Genomic DNA, 12,688 nt, shown 5'->3' with positions numbered 1-12,688 from the left:
CTGACAGTGGAGAGAGAGTGTTTGGGAGTTACTTGAGTTTTATAATCAAGTTGTGCTCATTCACAGTTCAGCCAAAATAGTTCAGTGCAAATTAAATTGCTGGTGTTCATTTCTTGTTTGGCTTCTTTCTAGCAAGATCAGAATAAATAAGGAAGATTTGATGGTCTCAGAGTACTGGAATGTTTAGACTAGCAGTAGTTTAAGAAACTATTAATACTATTTCAGGCTTGTGCAGTCAGACATTTTGTTCCTGAGCAGGGAACATTCACTTCTTTGTATCTAGACAAATTTGGCTCTAGAAGAGGTCAAGTGCATTGTTAGAGCTGTTTTGTGGTAGGTGCACTTAAACCCTGTTAGGAGCGTGCAGTTCAGTTAGTGAAACATTAACGCTCAATGCTCCTGAACATTAGCATTAGCAGGTATATAAATAACATGCCTTTCTGGCAATTACTTGCGGCTGAAAATTACAGAATGTGGAGAAGTAGCTAACTGGAGCAAACCCATCTCAAGTAAAGTTGTGTATGATTTTTTTTTTTTTTTAGTTTTATTTTACTTGAATATAAACAAACAAACGCAAAACCAACCAACCTCCAACAAACAAGCAAACCAACCCCCAAAGGAAGGGCTTAACCAGAGTGCCTCCAAGGCTTACCTAGCTTCTCTTTCCAGCTCTTAACTGACTCTTGGAACCAAGAGCAAAGATGATATTTTTGGGGCTCGTGGTATTTTTTTTTTCCCCTGTAGTGGGCATTTAAGTGCTTCAAAGTTGTCTGTCATTGCAAGGCTCATCTCTCCTCTTCTGCTTGTTGCTTTTTTTGCAGCCAAGCCCCTGGCAGTGTGAGCAATATGCATCATGCCCTAAGCACTGCTGGAACATTTGTGCACCCACTGGCATTTGGCCAGCAACTGTCAGGATTGGCCATCTGTTGTGGAAAAAAGTTAGGTCATTTATTAGTCTCATGCCCCCCTTTCTCATGCAAGGCTTTGGCCCTGCAGCACTAAAATCGATGTAAATTGTATCTTGTGCTCTGGGAGCTAAGCTGGGTGTGCTGTTTTGCGTGCACAATCGGCTGGATGGTGCAATTCAGGGTGAGCACAGTGTTTTATAGATGTAATAGGCACTGCTCTTTAACTACGGTCCAGTGTGTAAAGGGGAAAAGGTATCTGACATCTCAGCTGTCTTGACAACTAAGCTGTCTAACGTTGGTCTGGAGCCATCCCTTTTCCTCATGAAAATGTCCTGGTGAATCACTGCTGTCACCCTGTCCATGGGAAGTTTGTTCCTGAAATGGCTTGTGATGTAAGAAGAGGAACAACTCTCTGAACTTCCTTGTGAGGGGAAACACCGGTTCTTTGGGGCAAGGGTTTAGGCTTCTGGGAGGGAGAGAACACGGCACACGTAGCTGAAGGCAAGGCTTGTACCTGCTACCTTCTCGTCTAGGTTCGTTCTGATATAGTTGCTTGCAAGCTGTCTCTGCTTTAAAAGTAAATGAAGTTTTGATCTCTCCCTATGTATTCAGAGAGTATACAAAAGAGGATTTCCTTTCTTCTGCAATTCATGTTTTGGACTGCATTGCATTTTGTGATTATTTTCCTCCCCCACCCCGCAGTACAGGAAAACAGACTCCCTGTAAACCATTATGTGTTAGAGCATCTGGATTTAAAAACTAAAAAAAATATTTCAGGTAATAATGTGTTTTTTCCGTACTAGTACACTCAAAACACAGGACTCTCTCTCTTTTGTTTGTTTTGGGTTTTTTAAACTACTGTTTTAAAATATATGATGTTCTATAGAACATAGGATCTTGAGAAGTAGGATTTCATGCAGAAAACTGAAAACGTTAAGTAAATGACAAGTTTTTTGTGACTCTTCTGTTTTTAACACAATTGATCATTCAAAGCACATCTATTGCTTATTCCTTTGCTTACTATGCCAAATACTGAAGTAACAGGAACTCCACACCGCTGTATTGAAGGGTTTTTATTTTAGAGTGTGAAAAGTTGTCTGCCTGTTCAGTGCTGCATAATGTCCAGGAAAAAATGGGTGCATCAGTTAGCTCTTTCAAGGATTCTGCTACTCTTCACTTGGAGTGCTGTAGTTTTCCTTGGATCTCTTCTCCATTTTCAGTCTGTCCTGCCATGGCAAGGTTCAGAAGCAGGTTGAAAAGTGGGAGGCACCAAGAGTGTGGGATATTCTTCTTGAAGATAGCATCTACCCACATCACCTTCTCCAGCGGTGCTTCCCTTCACACCACGACTGAACGTCTCCTGCCGTCACCTCTAGGATAGGGAAGGACCCTGCAAGGTGAATTAGGCTCTGTCTCCCTGCCCTTGCAGTACTGTGAGACTTGGAGGGATGCACGGAGGTAGCTCAGCTCACAGCAGTGCCTCTGCATCTCTCCCGATGGATTTGCAGGTCAGTTTCCCTCGAAGTGGAGGGTAGCAGTATGGACTCATGGTGCTCCACATGTTAAGGCTGTGTTGTCATAATGAGCTGGGCGCTGCTGCTTTAAACCTACACAGAGAACTAAATGGATCATTGATCTGCTGTGGAAATTCTTAAATCAGCAGCTCTGTTGCTGTAGAGGTAGTGTTTTAATAACAGCATGTTTGCAGTGACATTTAGGAACATTGTTTATCACGTTTTGTTTCCCAGGTGAAGATCTGGCTATTGTAGATACACAAGAACTGGAGCGGTATGTGTGCACACGTACAGCTTGTGCTGCTTTCCAAGTCTGGTAAAATACAGCTGTCTGGGATAGCAGCTTTAAGAAAATAGTGTGTTCTTCTGTTTGGCTGTGCTTCTGTGCTTTTTCTATCACTTCTTGTTGCTCTGTTTTGTTTAGGTTAGATGGTGCACATGGATGCAGTACCCCAGGTTAGTCAGTCTGTGTATTTAAAATGTTTCATTGTATTCAGGTGGAGCTTGAGAAGTTTTTAAGGGATCGTAAGAGAGAATAAACAAATTGGGAAACCAGAAAAGCTGAAGTTCTTGGTGTAAAACATGATTGCATATGCAAAGAGGTTTAGAAACTGGTTTGTTGTTTGCACTATATTTATCCCAGATTAGTTTGCTGCTTCTGCTTCCACCTGATGTGTTCAGGATTCTTCCTCCCTGGTATGTCTTTTCCTGGTACTCTGGAGAATGGCAACAGCTCAAGCTGAAATAAATGCAGAACATGCTGATGCTGCTAGTGGTAATACATGATGAAGGCAACTTAGAATTTTTTTTTCCCTGTGAAGTTGTTTTTAAGTGTTTACCAGGCTTGGAGTTGGGAAGCAATTTCGTAACAAAGGCTGGTGAGAGTTGTGGTCTCTGTTCCTGGTGATGTAAAATAACCTTTCCTGAGGTCATCCAGGAGTTAAACCTTTTTAATGGCCAGATTTCTAATGGGACAAAGAACATCTGGGGTAGCCTTGATATATCCTCCATGTGTCCTGTTGCATGTTCCAGACGCAGCTCTTGCTTGGTGTTCGGTAGTGTTGTTAGTGTGACATTAGCCTGTGGTGTTTAGGGGAGAGAGCAGATCCTGGGCCCTCTGCAGTGAGCATCTGTGTGTGATGGGCTGCGGTGCCAGGGACCAGGCTGTCATCTGATGTTCTGTGCCAGCCCTATGTTCTTAAATGTTCAATCTCACAGAAAGAGAATGACTGAAAATCCTCTTCTATAAAAGTGCAGCAAAGTGTGAGCATTTGAAATGTGAAGTGTTAGTGAGAGTTGATATTAACCCCTAGGGTGTAATGCATTCTTACGCTTGGTAGTCTTTTAAAAATGGCAATAAACTGCCTTCTTGATGGGAGGAAGTGGTTGTTAGCGAAGACAGGCTGGAGCAGCTTTCTCCACTGATCGTATCTGTTTCTTCTCAGGAACAAGGCAGACATATCAAGGCAGGGAGACAGCTTTTCTTCTTGGTTGGTTTAGAAAATTTGCTGGTAGGGAGAAGACAGTCTTGCTGTTATTGTCTTGATGTAGTGAATGTGTGCTGGCAGAGACTTTCCAAGATGCAGCTTTTCAAGTGTAAAATTGTGCTGTTTAAAAGCAATTTTACTCTGTCCCCCTTTTTTTAGAAGTGCAATGGATATGTGCAAGTCCCTCACAGGATGGAGTACTCAAATGCTTTTGGCTCCCAAATTTATAGCAGTTTGGGTCTGTGCCAGGCTGTTTCTAGTAGATAATTGGAGTGAAAATGCTTTTAGTGTTCTCACCGCTCCCAGGCTGGGAGCACGCTGATCTGAGTCCAGCCATCAGGTGGAGTAAATATGCTTTGTTGTTTTGTTGTCTTGGGAACTGTACAGAAAGAGAAATGCTCAGCTCTGCAAAGTTATTTCAGTGAGAACTTGTGAAGATCCCTGTACCTCTGGAAAGGGAAGAAATTGGGGCTGGGAAGAGAGGAAGCCAAGTGAAGCAAAGTGGGGAGAGAGGGGGTACCACTTTTACTTCCAGCACTTGTTCTCACTCATGCCTATGTGGGGTATGCCCCAGCCCAGGACTTGCTACCTGGGAAAAACTCAGGTGTCACAAGGTGATGTGCAAGGAGTAAAGCAAGGACCACCAAGTCTGCAGTGAAGAAAAGCTTTAGGGCTGAACTCCTGGTTATTGCCAAGCTAGAGATCTCTAAGCGGGAATGCTGTCATGTTTAGGTACCTCAGGGCGTCTAGCTGCAAGTGAAGTGGTCTGTATAGATGCAGGAAATTCTCCTCTAATTCCTTCCTCAAAGTCTCTGTACTGCTGTGTCCCCATTTCTGTGGTGGTGCAGTGTATCCCGGTGTCAGGGCCTGGGTGCACTGGTAAGTCTCAATTGCTCTGAGCAGCCTCACCTGGGACCTCCACCCACACCCCCTGCTCATGGGCCCAGGAGTCCCACTTCAGCTCAGCTCTGAACCTTCACTCCTGAGTGATGGTATGGGAATTACTGATCCCCCACCTCAGCCATAGCCGTGTCTGTGCCTGCTTGTGGACCCCATAGATCCAGGCCCAGATGTGGACCGACTTGCCTGCTTGACCTTCAGACCTGCCTTACCACTATGGACCTGCCTGCCTGTCTGGGCTCCTGGTTGAACCTGGCCATGATCTCTAGGCCTGCCCAGCTCACCTTGCTCAGGTGCTGTAGGATGGGGCCATGGCTGGCAAGTCCTCTGCCCTGCCAGCCATGGCATCTCCCTTGCCTCCCCTCCCTTAGGGAGCAACCAGACCTCACCGCTCCCTGACACCAGGAGCCCAGAGAAGACAGGGGGTTCAGCTTCCAGCTGAGGACTGCAGTAGGAGCAAGGACTTGCAACCTTTCCATCAAATTAAGAAACCCCAAAAGCTAATGAAGAGATCTGCCCACCTCCTCTCTGTTCGTGTTCAGCAGTTTCATTTCACTGACATATGGCCTTGCTTCTCTTGTTTACCAAGCATGATGTCAGCAGAGTCCTGAGCTGGCATCAGGTGGCCTCTGTTTGGACTAGTTCAGCTTCTTATCTTGCAAGCAAAAGTTAATGTAGCGAAGTAACCTGGACTTGTAATCAAAGCTGAGAAGTGATGTAGGAGCTGGCCGGTGGACATGGCCTTGCAAGCAGTCCGTCTGTGATCTCTGCACTAGGGATTTCCATTCTCTGCATTCCAAAGAAACCAACTTCAACAAAACAGCTGACTGAGGCAAGACACAAATGGATGGTGAAACTAAAAAATAGTTATAATCTGCTTCCTCAAAAAAATTGAGAATTCTGTCTCATTGGGCATTTATTCTTCTGAGCAGGTAACTTGACTCGAGTTCATAGGCCAGTTGCTTCGTGTTTAAGGTTTGCTGTGCAGTAGCTGTACTGCCATTAGCATTGAGGACAGAGTTTCTTTAAGATTAAGAAGATGTCCTTAAAGCAGACAGTAGCAGATTTTTATCTCTGACTTGCATAAGAAGCTGTTTCAATAGAGTAGCAGCAGTCCTGCACTAAAAATCTCATAGCTTTGTTTATGAAACGGGCACCTTGGATGAAATCCAAGACACAGATGATGCTCCTTGATGCCTGGGCATGCTGCTAAACCATGGTCTATGGGAAAGGGTTGAATCCTACCCTGAGACAACTGCAGTTCCTGCAGTGTTGATGGTAATCCATTGCTTCATCCCTCCTAGATCTCTTTGGTCTTGATTTCAGGCTCCAGAGTTGAGTTGTTTTGACTCTGACCTTTAGCCCTCAGTTCATGAGTTTTTCTTCATCTTTTAGAGAAGCGGTGGCTTTCAAAGACAAAATCCCATAGGCTTTGCTATAATGTTTGGATTGCTTCAGGTGTTTATTAGAGGTTGTCCTCCTAAATTTCATCAGATTGTATGCTGATAGCCCTGCAGTTAATTGATGTCCTCTTTCTAGATCAATTCTGTCCAGATTTCCTTGAATGCCATCCCTAATTTGTGTGGAACTCATCTAATAAATCTGCAGCTGTGATCCACAGCCCTGATGATCAAAAGCATGTATGTTTTTCTACAACTCCTGTAACTGTGGAAGAGTCTCTCATGTTTCTCTTACCTTGTTTTCTAATAGCATATAACAACAAAGCAATGTACTGTACATCAGAAAGATCTCTGTGTGTTATGGTTAAAATAAATTACTTTGCTGGTCTCCCTTCAAGCAAGGAGAAATATGTTGTCTTTTTCCTACTTCATGCAGGTTTTCTAGAGCCAGGTACTAAGTTTCCAGTTCCCTAGAACGTTCTGAAGTGGGGCCTGTTTTATCCCCCTTGTCTGGGTGAGACTACTTGCATAAAAATACAGTGGTGTTTGTTACAAAGGTGTAGACATTCATTTGTAGTCCAAGGAAATACCTGCTTCTGAAACTTCAAATTCCAGTAAATCCGGCGTGTTCCTTGTTCTTGTTGAAAGTGGTTCATGTTCTAGTACAGTGGCCACTATCATCTCCAGATGTTTTGGGATCAGTGGCTTCATAAGTTGATGGTTTGTGTGGCTGAGAGAGGACACACGTAGGACAGATATTCCTTTTAAGTCTAAGAAGAAAGCAATACTTGGTCCTTTCTGAAGGCATCGTAGGTCCCAATGGAATGCTCACCTGCCAATAAATCTTGTTCTTGTTTTTCTCAGGAGTGATGGTGGATGTAACTTTTAGAACCACCTTTTCATCAGGAGATTGTCCCAGCCTACTTCTCCCATTCTTGCCAATGCATAGCTGAGCATATCATTGCGGCTGTGTTCACAGGGTACAGTTCATTGCAGGAGAACAAACTTCTTAGATTTAAACTTGTTGGCTCCTAATGAGGCACCTGAGAGTGTAAAGAGTTAAAAGAGATGGGAAAACTAGCTGAACTGGTATTATCCTCATTTGTCAGCACTTGGGATGGTGAGGCTTGCAGGGCTGGTGGTTTCTAGCTGGAGCAGTCCCTGCCTCTCCCACTTCCTTCCTATGTGAGCTCTGAAGTTTCTGTGTTGGTGCGGTTTCGGGCCATGAATAGCCAAATTTTACAAGTCGTTGCCCCTTTTGGAGGCAAGATCAAACAACCACTCTACAATCAGGGGGATGTTGAGTGGCTAAAAAAAAAAATACCAAACAAAAAACCCCACAAAAAAACAAAACCCAAAAAAACCCCAAAAACAAAACCAAAACTTTTTTTCCCTCTTTCCAATGATTTTTACACCCCCCCCATCCCTAAATCATTTACCTGATTCTCCTGGATGGAGAGCCTGACTGATGGTTTTTCTTTCAGTGGATTATTTCCCTTGGTGCTGTGCCCTTCTTGTTCTATTTCTTAAGCACAGTTTGTACCTAACTTGCTTTTTGTTAAGCTTTCCACAGCAGGTCATCTGCACCTCCAAGGTGCACTTTGAGAGGTGAAATTTTGAGTGGCAGAAGTCTGTGTTCCCTTCAAACCCTTAGGACACTATATTACTTCAAAGCGTGAAATAGAAAATAGTTACCAAAATAAAGGTGATAATGCTTGCTACTTGCTGTCAGTCATCAACTTGGTAAATCTTCTAGAACGTAAAAGGGTTGTGATACATTTCACAATGAAGTTGCAGTGTGGTGTAAAAATAGGAGTGTGTTTTCATGTGAATGTGACTGCCTATAACACTGTTTATTACCTCAAAAGATTTGGCTTATTGCCTGCAAAGAAAAACAACAGGCTATTTCTTTTTTGGGAGTTAATTTGTGTTACACCAGGTACGTAAGAAAGATGTGCTATTCAAAAGGAGCCCTTGTTCTTTTGAGGTTATAAAAGCCTCCAGAAGAGGCTCTTGATCTTGCTATGTGTTATCAAGCATGTAGCAAGTTATTAATATCATTGTGAAATGGCTCTTCATAAAACTAATACTTGAGTTAAATCTGAACCAGTCTGTCTTACTCTTTCCTACCTTTGTGCAGTGTGCATTTAGTTAATCAATTTTAAACAATAAAGCAATGTAAGCCCTTGAACCGTGTTACTATTTACAATGTTTATTTTCCATCTCAGTGCTAACATAAGACAGTCCTCTTAGTTCAAAATTAAATGTGGTTTTTTTGGTGGTGTGATCTTGGTATACCCTCTCTGTTTTAATGCTACTGGTGATAAATGCAAATTTTCCTGGTTAATAAGATGGTGTGACTTATTCTTTTGGTATAGATATCCCTGAAGAAGAGGCCAGATATTGGACCAGAAAATTAGAACAAATAAATTCACTGGGAGATGATGAGGTAAATAATCTAAACTGAAAGATTAATGTAGCCCTGAATGCTTTATAGCTTGCTTCTATTCTTTGTTATTGGATCCCTGTGATTAAGGTAACTACTAAATGTTCATCATTTACAAGTCTTCCATGAACTGTTTATAGAACTGTTTCCTCAAGTGTACTGTTAATGTTAGGAGAGGAACATTTTTCCGCATGCTGGAAGTGCTTGAATAGTAAGAACTGTTTTGTTGATGTGCATACACTCAAAGGAAAGATAATATCACGCCTTACCTCACAAGAGAGTGAAACTGTTTTTGACAAGCTGTGGTAGGTTCTCGTCATTTGTGAAATCAAGTCAGAAGGGACATTTTTGCAGTTAGCTGCTTCTGGGGAGAAGACAAAGCAAGGTACTGAATCTTTCTTGGAACGGAGGACTGTTGGAGCCGTTAGCTTTTTTCCTAATCTAGTTGTTAATGGCTCAGTATGAATCTTGTATTATAAAACCTGATAGCTATGGTTTTGGTTTCCTGTTTTTTCTAGTGTGTACTTGGCTAAACATCTATAAACTAAAAGTTACAAGTTTTTTTTTTTTTTTTGCAAGACTAGAACTTGCATGATTAGAACTTTTCTTTACAGTTCATAGAGTTCATAGAGTTTGCAAAATAAGATTTGACATATTAGTGCCTGTACCAGAAGTTTAGTGTTTTTAAAAACAACCCTCCTGTGTCAGTGTCAACATCGTTGAGTAGGAACGTTGTGCTTGCTTAAACACTTAATAGGTCTCTTTCTGTAGCAAGATAACTTGCAAAATGTTCTGCCAGTGACTTTAGTAGGTTTTTGTTCTGGGATCATTCATCTGTTCTTTTCTACTCCTGATTTGAGTCATTGGTTTACCGTGCAGACAGAGAAAAATAAGGTGGGTTTTCTTTTTGACTGAGGACAGACCAGTATTCGGGTGGACAAAAACATAACTGCTGGAGGGCAACCTCTCCTGCCTTCCTAGAAGTCTGAGAACCTCTTGGAGTTGATGACGAGCTCAATCTGTGATTTGGCCTGTCAGTTGTACGCTGTGGGGCCTCCCTGCTCCTGTGGGCTGCAGCAGCAGCAGCCTGTGCCAGCTACTTCAGTGAAGCATAGGTGCCCTCTAGTGCTTCACTGAACTGGTGCTTGCTGAAAGATGGCCTGAGCTTTGTGAGATACCCCATTCCCATCCATGTGTGTGCTACGTGCATGCTTTTATCAAATACTATAACAAAATCATGTCTCTATTTGTGACCTAATGATCTCAAGTTTATTATGGATGTTTGCTGTCACCAGTGAAAAAATGAAAACATGTAAGAACACCTGTGCAGGGTCTGACCTAAGGTTCATCTTATCCTATGTCTGGCAGCGACCCAGGGTGGGGATGGTGTCTTCCTTGCATATTCCCTTAATTTGCAGCGACTTGTAGTTCAGGAACTCCCAGAGCCAGAGGCAGTTATCTTTGTGTTTAACAACCCTCAATGGATTTTTCTTCTGTGGATGTCAGTTGCCTTTTGAACGCACCCAGGCCAGTTATGTTGTAGCAAAGGAATTACAGCACCTTCGTTGTGCATTGCCTGAAGAAATCTCTTATTTGCTCTGAGCAAACAAACCCTATGTTGTGAAACCAGCTGGAGGCAGGTTTATTCGGAGAAATTGAATGACTGATCCTCATTCATCCACTCTGTGCCACTCAGCTTTACAGACCTCACCTTCTTGCACAGCTTTTGGGCTGCAGAGTCCTAGTCTGCATAGTGGTATTTAGTACAGGACAACCTTGTGCCTTTATCTTCTTTGCTGTGTATTAAGTTCAGCTATATCCATTTTAGACAATGGAGGAACAGACTAAAGTTGCACAGCAGAATTCAGGAGGCAGGTTCATTTGGAGTTTATATGGTGTCATAAACATGCTTTCCGGTCCCTATTTCTACAAATACTTAATATTCAGTTTTCTTTTTGGGACTGCTGATAGCTGTTGGGCTGATGTCTTAAAAAGAACAAGCTACAGCCATTTTTGGATCTCTGAGCATAATAATTCAGAAGCCATTGCAGTTCTATGCTGCTGAAACTGCTCATCCGCAGACCTTCTTTCACCACCTTATCAACCAGTCCGTGCTGTGAGATCCAGCAGTTCTTGTTTTCACAATCCTGATGAACTCCGTGAGTTGGCGGTTTGCTGATGGTGAAAGGTGACTAACCACCTTTCAGGATCACTTACGTGTTTTAAATAGCACAGATCGGAAGATAGCCACAGTGGAAGTCTGCAGGTTGTCACCTTCCATGTAATGAGTGGTCGTTAATCCTTACCAAATCCAAGGAGATCTGTCTGGTGGCCCCGTTTTGCACAGATTGCAGCACCAGCTCGCTAAGGTTGCCGCTTCCTTTGTTGTCGGGCCTTTTTTCCCCCTGGCAAAGACTGTTCTCATTGTTTTGCTCGATTGTCCTAATTTTCTCATATCTCTATGTAATACAAGAGAGGAGAATAACAAAATAAAACCACTGGCATTCCCCTAGGGAACGCTTTGATGCTGCAACAAACAGCTTTGTAAAAAGTCAAAGCTGGCTAATTGAAATATCTCTATGTCCTCTAATTTAGTATTAAAGGAGATGAAAAATTCTTCACTTTGGATGTACGGTGGATCACGGGAGATTTTGTGAGTGTTGGCTGGGCAGACATTGTGTTACTGCCCTGCCGGGCACACTAATTGTCCAACCGCTTCAGTCTCCTGCTGCAGTGTTGCTGGGAGCCCACATGAGTTTTGAACTGTTGAAGCCGTGCTTGAGCGTCTGACGTTTACAGTCAGACAGGGCTTGTGCTCCGTTCTGAGCTCCCTGTCACAGTGACATTGTGGTGCGGAGAATCAGGTCTGTTGGATGGCTAATTAGAGGTCTCAGAAGTGAGAACAGGGCCCGTGCGTGTAGTAAAGCAGACTTCACCTTAATCAGATGTGCACTTTTTAACACCTGGTTTTGGCATGAAAAAAGAGGAGACTTACGGGAGTGTGTTTCAATATGGATATTAAGGAGAATATTTAATGCTCTGATGCTACCAGGGATGTTTTCTCTTACCTGTGGTATGCTGTGCTCTGAAAGCTGTTCCATAAAGTTACCATTTGCTTTCTTATCAGTCTGTGTTCCTTCTTTTTTTCCTCCTTTAGTATTCCTTTCAGGAGGAAGTCCAGAAGAAACCATTGCCCAGTGCTGCCTCCCAGTGTTGTAAGTTAGACTTTATTTCTTCTCAATATTTTTTTCCCTCTTTCAGTGTACTTTATTTCCTTCTGTGGTGAGTTATCAAACGATGGTACATCTGAACAATATTTTCTTGTTAGAAGTACTTAAATCTCTGTGAAGCCAGTAACTTTTGTCAGTTATGAAAAACTGTGCCCCTCAAAATGTTGGTTTAAAGCTTCTGATGCTAGGAAGTGAAATCAAGCATTGAGTCTTTAACCTGTTTGTGTCCTCAGGTGCGACAGGAACACAAAATGTGTTCAAAGTCACCTAGATTGTCAGACCCTTGTAATATCGACGCAAGTAAGAAAATGCTGAGTGTTTTCATATAACTAACTCAGGCTATGTTCTTTTTAAACATCATGTGTTGAATATTATTTTTGTGACTTTTTAATGAAATTTTAAGAGGAGGAGAATAGATGGAGACAGGTACTACTGGTAGCCTTTTAAAATGCACCAGAGGTTTGTGTACTTGATGCCTAATTTCTTTGATATTACTTCTCAATACTGTGTTGATGGATGAAAAATATTTTTACTAATTTCTGCTTATCTCATCTTGCATTTTTTTTATGCTTCTGAAAACATAGATGGAAAAATAACCTAGGACATACTGTATCTGGCGGTCTGCAAAATTAGATTTCTGAAACACTGCTTTTAACATACAACAGATGAAAGCTCAATGATGTCTCTTATGAATATTTTATCTACTTTTGGCAAGAACATTGATAAAATTCAAGTCTCATAATTTAAACAAATCTTCTGTCCTCTAATTCAAATCCTATAAGATGTGCATATTACACGTTGCA

At 42.3% G+C, this 12,688-nt stretch overlaps 1 protein-coding gene across 3 annotated transcripts in view; it reads left to right on the top strand.

Annotated features, from left to right (window-relative positions):
* UNC13B (unc-13 homolog B) overlaps positions 1 to 12,688 on the top strand; it is a 224,037-nt gene that overhangs the window by 37,861 nt on the left and 173,488 nt on the right. For all 3 annotated transcript variants that reach the window (XM_087777597.1, XM_087777596.1, XM_087777595.1), the window contains exons 6-7: positions 8,588 to 8,658; positions 11,813 to 11,870. In XM_087777597.1, coding sequence (XP_087633723.1) covers positions 8,588 to 8,658; positions 11,813 to 11,870 — 129 coding nt within the window. The remainder of the gene's footprint in view (positions 1 to 8,587; positions 8,659 to 11,812; positions 11,871 to 12,688) is intronic.

Source organism: Nipponia nippon, unplaced genomic scaffold (assembly GCF_047370975.1).
Source record: "Nipponia nippon isolate SJK-2023a ecotype South Korea unplaced genomic scaffold, ASM4737097v1 scaffold_40, whole genome shotgun sequence".
Taxonomy (NCBI): domain Eukaryota; kingdom Metazoa; phylum Chordata; class Aves; order Pelecaniformes; family Threskiornithidae; genus Nipponia; species Nipponia nippon.
The sequence above is the reverse complement of the archived record's forward strand: the minus strand, read 5'-3'. Positions and strand labels throughout refer to the sequence as shown.